The following is a 13046-nucleotide window of genomic DNA, read 5'->3' on the forward strand; positions in this document are numbered from 1 at the left end:
CTCCGCCTCCTGGATTCAAGCAATTCTCCTGCCTCAGCCTCCTGAGTAGCTGGGATTATAGGCACATGCCACCGTGCCTGACTAATTTTTATATTTTTAGCAGAGACAAGGTTTCCACCTTGTTGGCCAGGCTGGTCTAAAACTCCTGACCTCAAGTGATCCACCTGCCTCAGCCTCCGAAAGTGCTAGGATTACAGACATGAGCCACCATGCCCAGCCAAATTTTTGTGTATTTTAATACAGTGTTTTACATTGGAAAAAAAAAGAAATTGAAGAGCTGCCAGCTACCATGCATAGCATAATAAAAATGGGCTTCCTTCCGCCCACACCCCCCATAGGGTCTCGCTGTGTCCCCCGGGCTGTGGCTCAAAAGTGGGCTTTTGTCTTTCATCATCGTTCCTCCTTGAGCTTGCTCAGGGCTTCCTGCTCCACGTGGGGCCTCTCAACACACTGTGTGTGGTGCCCAGTGAGTACTGTGCACTCAGAACAACACGTGGTGTCTAGCAGCTCAGAGTTGTGTGCTTTTTTTGATCCTTTACTAAAGATCATTTTATTAAAGTGATCATTGAGTTTCCAAAGTATTTAAATATAATGAATGTTGGTACCAAGTTACCTTTATTTCAGAAAGTTGGTACCAAGTTACCTTTATTTCAGAAAGAAGCATAGACTTTCTTTAATCTAATATGGAAAAATCTGCCGCTTGAAAATATTTGGTGCTAGGGCAAACACCATTGTCATCAGTGGAGTAAAAGAGGACACCCACGTATGTCTCGGATCAGGCTGTGCCCCAGGAGGACGGTTCACCTCCAGGAGGGTGGCCCACTGGGCTGGTACCAGGCTTCATGAGGGTTGGAGCCTTGTGCGCTTGTCCTGTGTCGCCAGCACCGAGCAAGTTTGAGTCCGTCAGTCAGTGGATGCCATTCTGAAGGTGCAGTCTGATTTCATGGTTAGCTCCCATAACATGTGCCGAGTGTCCTGCTCAGATTTATGTCTCTGAACAAATACGCATTCTGCTTTGTTGTGAGTTCCAGACAAGCACTTTAACTAAATTGGCAGGCAGTAGAGATGAGGAAGGAATAATTGAAAAGTATTAGAAAATAAAATGATCAAGGCCGGGTGCAGTGGCTCATGCCTGTTAATTCCAGCAGTTTGGGAGGCGGAGGCGGGTGGACCCCTTGAGGTTGGGAGTTCGAGACCAGCCTGGCCAACATGGTGGAACCCCATCTCTACTAAAAGTACAAAAATGAGCTGGGCGTGGTGGCGCACACCTGTAATCCCAGGTACTTGGGAGGCTGAGGCAGGAGAATGGCCTGAACCAGATAGCGGCTGTTGCAGTGAGTCACCATCGCGCCACTGCCCTCCAGCCTGGCCAGCAGAGCAAGACTCCATCTCAAAAAAAAAAAAAAGAAAAGAAAATGATCAAGTCATAGAATGAAGAAAAGGAAAGTTTTTTTATAGTTTTGTAACAGCTTATTGGTGATTTTACCAACTAGGTAGAGAGTAATTCTCAATGAGAAGAAGCTGTAGGCCTTGGCGTTAACACCAGGACAATAAATACTGGAAGAAACTTATTCCAGATTCCTTTCGTTACTATTTTGCTTATCTGCTTAGACATTCCCTTTCTAGCATTTATCAAACTTCCCCACAGACGTTGTCAGGTCAGAGTGTGACAACCTGCCTCCAGGAGCCGAGGGTCGGGGCAGGTCCTACACTAATGCACGCAAAAAGTGTTTGACATTTCATGTTTATATTAAAAATAGATGCATATCTTGCCTTATAGCATTATGTTTGTTTCATATTAATATCTGAAATGACTTACTTATTGAGCAAAATTGAGGCCCCAAACAGATGCACTGTTTCTAGTCTTTGGTGTCATAGAGGCCTAGGGCACTGAGAGATTTTTCATGATTGGGAAGCAAGATGTGAAATTTATTTGTGTGAAATAAAATTAAACTTTTTAATGTTTTAAACATCAGATTTATAAGGTAAAGAAAACTACATTGCATCAAAAGTCTGCTTCAGAAGTTGCAGTTTGTTATTTACATCTTCTTTTGAACATCGACATTTCTATTTAGTTAAGATTTTTATATGTAAGACCAACAACAACCACAACCATTGATTGATTGATTGATTGATTGGGAGTATTCCTCCCAAGGTCAGAGCAGTATTGGACCTGATAACAGCCTGAAGACCTGGAGCGGCAAAATACTATAATCTGATGGGCCGTATTTTACTATTTTTACCTACAATCTATTTGCTTGCTTTACTATCATTTTATTCAGATTATACATCTTGCAGGTCTATAGTGATGAAGAGAGTAGTTCATTTCACTCGCATTATGTAATGCAGAATTTTTTCTTTGTTAGTTTTGTAGGAAATTGTGAGATTGATTTGGAGATCAAACGATATTTTTGTAGAGCTGGTGTGAAAAGTATCCAGGTAAGTTTTTTGTTTTTTGTTTTAATTTTACAGTTTTCTAAAGTTCTCTAAGCTGTATTCAGAAAGAAAATTAGGAAGTTTTTCTAGCTTGGAATTTTTTTGACGTTCAGTTTTTAACTGTAGGTCATAGTTGAGGGAAATAAGAAGTCAAGTGCTCAAAAGTTACTAAGATGCGCAAGCAAACTCCTTAAGTGGCCCAGGAGAATTGTTTTCTGTTACATATTTTGGTTTCCTGTTTGAGTTTAGATTCATGGTACCATGCGGGTGATTCTGGAACCGTTGATTGGAGATATGCCCTTAGTTGGAGCTTTGTCTATCTTCTTCCTTAGGAAACCAGTAAGTCAATATTTATTTCATTTTTATTTTCCCATTCGGTGACAAAAATACATACCCGTGGAAGAATGTATAAAGTGGAGAAACAAAATTTTATCAACTCGCTGTTGTCCCTTTCTGTTGCATGAATCTTGTGGGAGTTTTTTGTATTTCTTTGTGCCTTAACTGAGAGCTTATCTCCTGATAAACAGCTCTCTTTCCTGATTATAAAAATGTTACAAAAATTTGAAAACATGGACTTCTTCAGAAGTGTAGGTCTTAGCTCACATTTTATTCACCACCTCACTGAATATGATTTATAGATATTTGCTCATTTAATCCTCATAACTCTCTAGCTAAATATTAACGTTGTTTTCTTTTACTGTTTAGAAACTGAGATTGTGAAAGTCTTATTTTTCCAAGTCACACAACTAATAAGAGCCTGGATACAGATCCAGTTTAGTCTGATACAGTGCTCATGTTCCTGAACGCTTTGTTGAGAAGACTAACCTGTAAACCTCCCTTTTCTCCCCTCCAGAGATAAGGGCTACCGTCACTTGCATGCACCTCCTTCCTCATTTGGGGTGTGTTTAGTGAACTGTACATACAGTTTCATATACAGGTTGAATATTATTGGAGACGTTTAGGACCAGATGTGTTTCAGGTTTTGTAGTATTTGCGTTAGATTCCAGTGAGTATTTGCTTTGAGCATGATGCTAGTACTCAGAAAGTTTCTGATATTGAAGCATTTTGGATTTTTAGATTAGTGATGCTGAACGTATACTGTGTTGTTGTTTTTTTTTTTTTTAAAGTTAATACTATTTTAATGCTATTTATTATTTGTTAATAAATACTATTTGTTATTTCCCACAAAACCAAGACAACAGAACTGTTACTCCTGCCAAACAGACTCCTTCCTCCTTCCCTGGGCTCCTGTAGCCTCTGGCCAGCGTCTCCCTTTGCTGCCCTCCGTGTTCATTGTGGTCTGGGTCATCTTCTCCAGGTGCACACTGCCCATATGGTTGTCTGTATCAACCCACACCTCACTACTACCTCGCTGTGCCTTTTCCTTTGCCGCAGAAGGCTTTCTTCGCCCCTTTTGTTTCACTTACTTTCAGCAATTTCTGCACAGTTATTGTTAGCTCTTTGAAAGCAAGGATCATAACTGTCTCCTTAGAGTTTGGTAAATGAATGATGCAAGATGTGCCATTGATGAGTCCTGCATGTAGGTACCTTCAACATCATATGTAATTTAAAGTAGGAATGTTAATTCATATAATTTGATTCAAATAACTTACTAAAAATTGTTATTTGGCTTTTAAAATATGGGTTTATCTACACCTGTCAAAAACTAGTTTACTACAGGTTGTACTTTTTCTGTATAAAAACAAAAGAATTAAGTGTCATCACTTTCTGTTATGAATAAAATAATCATTCTGATTTTCTTATTACTGAAATAAATGGGCTTATTTTGAATCGATTTTAAGTACACGAAACATGGGAACAACCAAAAACTCCTAGGTCATTTCCGTCAAATTTTACTGTTAAAATTAAATTTTACTATTCAGGAAGTTAAGAGATTCATAAGATTTAAAATTCATGTTTGTTTGTTTTTTTTCACATACCAGTTATTAAAGGTCCAGTATGTTTAAGAAACCAGCTTCATTAGTGACCAAAAAAACCTCAGTAATCTTAACAAACTGCTAAGTATTTTTAACTTACCCATCTTTAGCCAGGGACGTTTTTAATAATTTAGAGAAAGACCTTTTTAAAAAGTGGCAGAATGTAACAAAATCCAAATCTTTAAATCTTCTTCAAAATTTAATAGTGCTCTTACTTAGTTTGGATCTTCCCTAGATGACTTTACTTTTAAAATAACATATTAACTTCCAAATGAAATTTAGTGCTCAGAAAAGAAGGATGGGGCTGAAAAGTGCAGAATCACTCATTTCCTTATATGGTGAGTAAAGTCATCAAACGTGTGCTTCAGTGAAAAGGAAATTTTTCAGTTTCTTTTACTGGAAAATATGAGAACAGGGTTTTCTGCTGGCTGCCAAGAAATTCCTCCTTATCCTGGTGAAAGATATTTCCAGAAGGGTTTTTATTTTGTGGTTTTTTAAATTTCTTTTTACTGTTTGGATGATTTAGAAACCCTTACGAAACCTTTATACATTTTTCTACTTGTTGGCTTGCTTAGTTTTTATAATGTAGAACTTGTTGAAGGAAAAAAACCCTAAACATTGCTGAAGTGACGAAGTTGGAGTGTAGGTGAAGAAGGCAGCACAGTGCCATGGTTGAGTGACAGATGTGTGTTGGACAACCTGGTTTTCCACTCTTAGTTCTTCCTCTTACTGTAGCCTTCAAACAGCTTATTTCTCTAAGCCTCAGTTTTCGTGTCTGTAACATGGGGATGACAGTAATACCTACTTCACACAATTAAATCTGAAAATTAAATGTCAATGAATGTAAGCTGCTTAGTACAATACCTAACACATAGTAACCTTCAGATTTTAAGAAATTAAATATTTCTCCTACATGTAGGTTTAGTCCTGACACTGGAGGCGATTTGTTTTTGTTGTTGTTTGAGACGGAGTTTCACTCTTGTCGCCGAGCCTGGAGTACAATGATGCAAGCTCGGCTCACTGCACCCTCCGCCTCCCAGGTTCAAGTGATTCTCCTGCCTCAGCCTCCTGAGTAGCTGAGATTACAAATGCCCACCACCACACCCGGCTAATTTTTTTGTATTTTTGGTAGAGACAGGGTTTCGCCATGTCGGCCAGGGTGGTCTTGAACTCATGACCTCAGGTGATCCACCCACCTTGGCCTTCCAGAGTGCGGGATTACAGGCGTGAGCCACCGCACCCGGCCACTAGAGGTGAATTATCGGTAAGGAGAAAAGCTTGGATAAGTGTTCTGATAAGAACTGGAACAACTGGGGTTTGCCATTGGCTGTGCACGGGGAGGCACTCTCACTGGGTAGTTGTTGGGCAGCATACAGTTTAGGGGTGTTTCAGAGCCCTCAGTCTTGTTTAGATTTATCGAGTAGAGGGGATCCAGGAGGTCTTTCCCAAAACTTCCCTTAGAAATGGTCCTAGGCTTACCCCAAACATGTTCATCCACCCACATTCGGGGACTTCAAGCCCAATGCGGAGGTGCTGCCTGCTGGCGTCTTTTGAACCATAGATTCTGTTTCTTCCTCTGTAAAATGGAAACAATGTCTTCTGTTATGAGAAGAAATTGAATCCTATTAGCCAAGGACTCCAGAAATTGATGTGCTTTAAGCAAATGGGGATTAAAAAGGAGAGGTATTTATTTAAAAAATAAAAATAGCATATATTGGTGTCTCATGACATGTGCATAGGGGACTGCAGTTGAGTCTCAGGAACAGAATGGAACCAGGAGTTTGAAAGCCTTCGTGACTGTCTCCACCTCTGCTCGCTCTCCTCTTCCTCTGAGACTAGCTTCGTCTGGTAATGCAGTCCACGTGTGGAATAGCATGCCTGCCAGCACTTAGAGAAAGCATTGAGTCTTCCTGCATCCTCGGCCTCTCCCTCCTCTTCCCTCCCCGTTCCAGCTGGGTCAAATACCCACCCCTGGACCAGCTGTGGGTGGGAGGGTTGCAGTGTTTGAACAGGGCTCCCTGAAGCCCATTCTTACAGCCTTGCAGATGAGGCTGCAGTGAGTTCCAGAGTCAGGGCCACAGGCACATCCACAGACTCAGAGCACACATTCGTAACTGGGAGTTTTTGCAGTATTTATCCTGCTGTTTTCTCCGACTTTCTGAGATCTGACTTTCTGGGTTTGATGTTTGTATTATTTTGGACAGTCTTGCCCACCCCCAGTAGAGGGGGTAAAGAGGAGCTTCCTGTTGTCCTGGTCCATCCTGAGTCTTGGGGCCAGAGCTCTCCCAGAGACCCTGCCCCTTCCTCCCTGTGCCTTGTGTCTTTGGCGGGTCTTTTGCAGGACAGAGCCTGCACCTGCCCCAGCAATACAGGGTCTCTACTGGCCTGGGACATTGTCCTACCACGTCCTTAAGGGACCTCTCCCCAGCTGCAGTGGGTCCTCGAGGTACTTCTCTCCCCCATGGCTTCTGTCCCTTAAGATGGAAGGTGGGGTGGGGCTTGCTTTGTGCCCTTCTACAGTGGCAGCTGCCTCCTCCCGGGCTCCTCCCGATGGGCAGTGTCCTCCCTGAGGCTGTCTTCGCACACCGGGCATGCAGGTACCACCACGTGATGTGCACACCTCTGTGGTTCTCTGGCTCACCCACACTTGGCCTGTGGCCTTTCATTAGGATCTGGCTGGAGTCATCTCACTTGTTTGGGGGGAACTCGTCCTCCTTCAAGTTCAGCTCACTCCTGCCTCTCCTCCCTTGGAGCTGCCTGGAGGGAGGGATTTCAGGGTGGCTGGTGGCTCAGGATGTCAGCTCTCCCGTGTGGTCAAGAACGAAGCTCTCAGAAGTCCTGGGACTTACAAACATAAGAAAAACATTTTTGAACTTTACTGACAGCCCAGATCCGCTAAATAAAAAACTGGAGAAAGGTGGGAGCCCTGAGTTTGTATTTCCAACAGACTTTCCAGGTGATTCTTGTTCTGAACTGTGGAGCTGGATGCAGCCAGGATGCCAGGCCTACAGCACGTGGTCAGGTGCGCAGCGGCTGCCCTGGAACTGTAAACATTACCACACCCATCACAACGGACTACAGAACGTGGAGAGAAGAGGGGCACCTGTGCTGTTCATGAAATACGTGGATACATCTGTGTCGTTCCAGTTGAAACCTGACATTGCTTTCTGATCATGGACCACGGTACACGTTCTGTTTCTCATAGAAGAGTCACAACAGCTCAGAGGTGACTTCCTGTCCTTTGGAAATGCGTGTTCCACTGGCTTTTCAGTTTCCTGAAATAGCTCAATCCTCCAGAGGCGGAGGCTCTCAGCATCCTGAGGCACGTGTCAGTGGGGAAGGAGGGGCACGCTAATTTTAGTTGCTTTTCCAAAGGCGCCTTCTAAAGCCAGGCCTTTATCGGGCCCTGCTGGTGGCTTCTCCGTGATGCCCTCGTGTGGACCTCAGACTGGGCTTGGGAGCCTCCCTGTCTCACACACCCATTTTGTCCTTCCCACACGCTTGTTCTCTCTCACACTTGTTCTCACACTCACACTTGTTCTTTGACACTTGTCCGCACTCATTCTCACACACATGTTCTCACACGTTTTCATTCTCACACATTTGTTGTCTCGGACACACATTTTCACACTTGTTCTCACACATGCTTGAGCTTCCATACTCGTTCTCACACTTCTTGTTATCATGCACATTTTCACACCCATTCTCACACTTGTTCTCACACTCACTTATTCTTTCATATGTTTTCCTTTGTTCTCACCCACTTATTTCACATGTTCATTCTTTGTCATTCATTCTCACACAGGTGTGTGACAAAGAATGTTCTTTCATTCTCGCTTTGTTCTCACACTCCCACTTTCATGCTAGTTCTCACAGTCATTCTCACATTTTCTCATGCTTGCTGTTTCACTGACACTTGTTCTCATTTCACTCCTCCTCACACTTTATTCTCACACACTCACGCTTGTTCTTTCACACTCGTTCTCACACAGATTCTCATACTTTCAGCACTCAGATTTCACACCCACACTTGTTCTCAGTCGTTCTTTCACACTCCTCACACCTCACACTTTGTTCTCACACTTACACTTGTTCACTTACACTTGTTCTCACTTGTTTTTTCACACTCACCTCTCACACTTCGTTCTCACACTCGTTAGTTCACTCTCACACCTCGTTCTCAGTCACACTTGTTCTCTCACTTGTTCTTTCACATTCACACCTCTCACATCGTTCTCACACTCGTTAGTTCACTCACACCTCGTTCTCAGTCACACTTGTTCACTCTCACACTTGTTCTTTCCCATGCACACTTCTCACAGCTTGTTCTGTCACACTCACGCTTGTTCTTTCACACTCACACCTCTCACACTTCGTTCGCACACTCAGTTCACTCGTTCTGTCACACTTGTTCACTCTCACACTTGTTCTTTCACACTCACACCTCGCATTTGTTCTCACTTGTTCTTTCACGCTCCTCACACCTCTCACACTTTGTTCTCACACGTTAGTTCACTCACACTTCTCACTTGTTCTTTCACACACCTTTCACACTTCGTTCTCAGTCACACTTGTTCTCTCTCACACTTGTTCTCACTTGTTCTTTCACGCTCATACCTCTCACTTTGTTCTCACACTGGTTAGTTCACTCTCACACTTCATTCTTAGTCACACTTGTTCACTCTCACACTTGTTCTTTCACACACCTCACACTTTGTTCTCACACTCAGTTCACTCACACTTGTTCTCACTTGTTCTTTCACACTCACACCTCTCACACCTCATTCTCAGTCACACTTGTTCTCTCTCACACTTGGTCTCACTTGTTCTTTCACGCTCACACCTCTCACTTTGTTCTCACACTCGTTAGTTCACTCTCACTCTTCATCCTCAGTCACACTTGTTCACTCTCACACGTGTTCTTTCACGCTCCTCACACCTCTCACACTTTGTTCTCACACTCGTCACACTTGTACTTGTTCTCACATGTTTTGTCTCACACTCGTTCTCACACTTGCTTTTATGTTCTCACACACTCATTCTCACTTATTCTCACACTTATTTTTCCTCACGGTCATTCTCACATTAGTTCTCTGTCCCTGTTTCTCACACAGATTCACACTTAGCCTCTCACACTCTTCCTCTCACACACATTCTCATACACACGTGTGCTCCTTCTGTCTTCCCACTCTCTCCCTCCGTCATTCCAGCCTCTGGCTCTTGCTCCTTCACCCTTCCCCATGCCCAGGGACAGGCCTTTCAGTGCCTTCAACATGGGGACCCCTTTGCTTGGCACCTTCTTTCTTGCATTCAAATCTCTCTTCCTTTCAAAAGCCAGCAGAGTCCTTTCCTTCCACAATTCCTGCTCCTCCCTCCCTGACGATTAGTTTCTCTGAACTTCAGCAGCACTTAAATGTATCTGTCTTTTCAGCAAGGCCTACGCTGGCATGCCCCCCGTTGCCTGACAAGCTTATACTAAAACTGCCTTGTTTTGCGTTTTTAATACTCTGTCGTTGATAGTTAATATTCTTTTTGAGGTTCTGTTTTAGACAAAATAATGAAGTTGTTTTTCTGAAATGATTCTAAGACAAGTGGTCAGAAATAGTCTCTGTTTGTTTGGTTTATGTTTGGTCAGTTGTGCTTTGATTATAGATGGTTTCTCATTTGAGATTAAAGTGGGACAGAACTTCAAAAGTAAAAGGGTAAATGTTCACTCTGATGCTTACGTGGCACATGTGCTAGTCTTTGAGAGTGGCGAGAAAGATCTTAATTGCTCAAAGGGATTTCCAGGGAAGGAAGCTCTCAGGTAATGACTGCGGTCGCAGGCGATGGGCTTGGAGCCAGGCTCATGGCTTCTGTGCGTTGTCTGACTTAGTCCCCACAGGATGGGATTGTTCCCGTATTACTGGTGAGGAAAATAAAAGCCAGAGTATATTTAAAATGGAAACTTTTGTAGGGATGCCTCTGGTATGGAAATTTATTCTCTAAAATCTCCCAAATTGTAGTTTAAAGTTTAGAAACTTTGTTCTTGAATGGTGTCTTTTGTAGGTGGTCATTCTCAGTGACAGATTTGGAAATGGATATTTAGGGTGTCACAATAATGGGGTCTGGGGCCCCTATTGCCATTTAGTGGCAGAAACCAAGATGGATGCTGAGCATTTAAATGTCTTGTGCCTGTCAGTCTTGTGCAGCAGAGGATTGCCCCTCCCCCACCCCAGGGCCAAGAACCCCCTGTTCATAAGCTCTGCACAGCCTCTGTAAGCAAATACCCAAGTCAAGGTCGCTAGGTTTAGAAGCGAATATGAGCTGGGGCTGTCTGCCCGTCATTCCACGGAGAGAGACTTCGAAGCAAGTGAGAAGTCAGTGAGCAAGATGAGACACATCAGAGACAGGAGCAGGTTGGTCGGTTTAGAGCAGAAGGGGCCGCAGCGCCATCTGCACAGCCGTCCTTAAAAATCAATGTTTCTCCCATGTGGGTCCAGTGAAAAGATGAGGATTTCATTCTGTCCTTGGCTTATCTAGTTGTGAAAGGCAAAAAGTTACAGATAAGATTTCTTCCTCTAGGTCTTAGTTTTCTTCGCTGTGAAACTAAAATAAATGATTTTCTCAGTTCTAGGACTAACTCTAAATTTGAAGACCCACTTTTTAACCTAGTTTTATATGTAATTTTCAAAATGTATGTCTATTTGGCTTCTTTTTTTCTTGAGATGGAGTCTTGCTGTGCTGCCCAGGCTGGAGTGCAGTGACTGTTCCCAGAAAGAATCGTAGAGTGGAGCGCACCACTGCAGCCTCACTGTCCTGGGCGCAGGCAGTCCTTGTGCCACCACACCTGGCTCTCTTGCTTTGTTTTTGAGCTTACTCCCATAGCCCTTTGTGCTCTTTGCTATAAATAGAAACTTCTTCCTATATTTGATGCCTTTGATCTTTTGTTTTGATAGTCAAGAAGCCACCTTTCAGGTTTCTAGATAGCCTTAAGGAAGTTTTATCTAGATAGTTTGCCTACAAGAAGAGCATTAATACTACCCATTTATGGAGGTTTTACTTGCCAACTTTGGGCAGTTTTTATCATTTACAATCTAGCAAAACGTTTATGTCAGTCCCCTCCCAGGCCTTTAAAGTCTTCATGTTAACAGGAGGCCAGCGGTTTTGTCAGCTGTAAAGTTACATCTTCTGTTCCTTCAAACAGAAACATACTTTCTAATCTAAACAGGTAGATACTTTTCTTAGAAGCATGCTAAAAAAAAAAAAAAAAAAAAGTGGAGGCCAGCCAGTCACATGGTGTGGTGTCATTTTTCATAGCACCTTTATACACGATGTAAAAAAGTAGGTTTCTTGCATCAGCTGCGAACATGTTTCGGATCTGCGGTTCTGAATCTTGGTGAGGAAGAGCATTGCATCCTGCAAAAGCCTGATGAGTCAGTTAGCTGGAGAGACAGTGCCATCATTCTGGGTTGCAGTTCTGGTGGAGTGAGTAGGATGTTAACACTGCTGATGGAAATGGTTTTCAGATTGCCACGTGGAATAATAGTGTGGAACGTGACATTTCAGGAGTAGGAGGAGATTCTTTCATTATTTTCCTCCATCCACTTTGTACATTTTTTTAATAGCCTGCAACTAGTTACATTTATCTTTTTTTTTTTTTTTACATTTTTATCCATAATACAATTAACTTGACTAAAGCCAGTGCCTGTTTCATGTAAATATATTAACAGGTCCAAAATCACCAACTAAAATTAGCTTTATACTGACTTTTTCTAAAGTCAGTCCTTGTCTCACCCAAATATTTTAACAAGTCCAAAAATACCACATGGCTACTTGGAACATATTAAAATGTCATTATAACATAAATTTCAAGTATTCTACGTTACAGACTTCTCCTTGAAAGATAATGACATTGAGAAATGCTCTTAAGAGAGTTACTAATTCTGTTTCCCAAAACTTCCTGGATAAAACAATTGTACCTTAATGCTATTAAGACTACGCTAGGTGGTTTTTTCTTTAAGTAACAGGACTGACGTATAAAATATGACCACGACATTTAAGATGAAAGTGTTCAGGGCACACCTCGCTTTATTGTCCTTTGCTTTATTGCACTTGGTAGACACTGTGTTTTTGCTAGCTGAAGGTTTACGGCAGCCCTGTGATGAAGAAGCCTGTCCGTGCCATGTGTTCACTTCATGCCTCTGTGTCATGTTTTGGCAGTTCTCGCAGTATTTCACACTTTTGCATTATTATTATGTCTGTGACTGTAATCTGTGGTCAGTGATCCTTGTCGTTTCTAATGTAGTTATTTTGGGGGCATCACAAACCACGTCCGTGTAAGAGGGCGGATTAGTCCATTCTCACACTGCTGTAAAGATACTACCTGAGATCGGGCGATTTATAAAGAAAGGAGGGTCAATTGACTTGAGGTTCTGCATGGCTAGGGAGGCCTCAGGAAACTTAGGGGAAGTGAGGCACGTCTGACATGGTGGCAGGAGAGAGAGAGTGTGCAGTAGAAACAGCCACTTGTAGAACTATCAGAACTCGTGAGTACTCCCTCACTATCATGAGAATTGTATGGGAGAAACTGTGCCCATGCCAATCACCTCCTACCAAGTACCTCCCTCGGCACGTGGAGATTACAGTTCGACATGAGATTTGGGTAGGGACACAGAGCCAAACCATATCAAA

The 13046-nt window shown here is 42.7% G+C and overlaps 1 protein-coding gene across 1 annotated transcript in view; it reads left to right on the forward strand.

Moving 5' to 3' along the window:
- ESYT2 (extended synaptotagmin-like protein 2) overlaps positions 1 to 13046 on the forward strand; it is a 105471-nt gene that overhangs the window by 45132 nt on the left and 47293 nt on the right. The window contains exons 5-6 of the mRNA XM_011990191.1: positions 2367 to 2439; positions 2686 to 2775. Of these exons, the coding sequence (XP_011845581.1) occupies positions 2367 to 2439; positions 2686 to 2775 (163 nt within the window). The remainder of the gene's footprint in view (positions 1 to 2366; positions 2440 to 2685; positions 2776 to 13046) is intronic.

This window comes from Mandrillus leucophaeus, unplaced genomic scaffold, assembly GCF_000951045.1.
Source record: "Mandrillus leucophaeus isolate KB7577 unplaced genomic scaffold, Mleu.le_1.0 Scaffold373, whole genome shotgun sequence".
Classification (NCBI taxonomy): Eukaryota; Metazoa; Chordata; class Mammalia; order Primates; family Cercopithecidae; genus Mandrillus; species Mandrillus leucophaeus.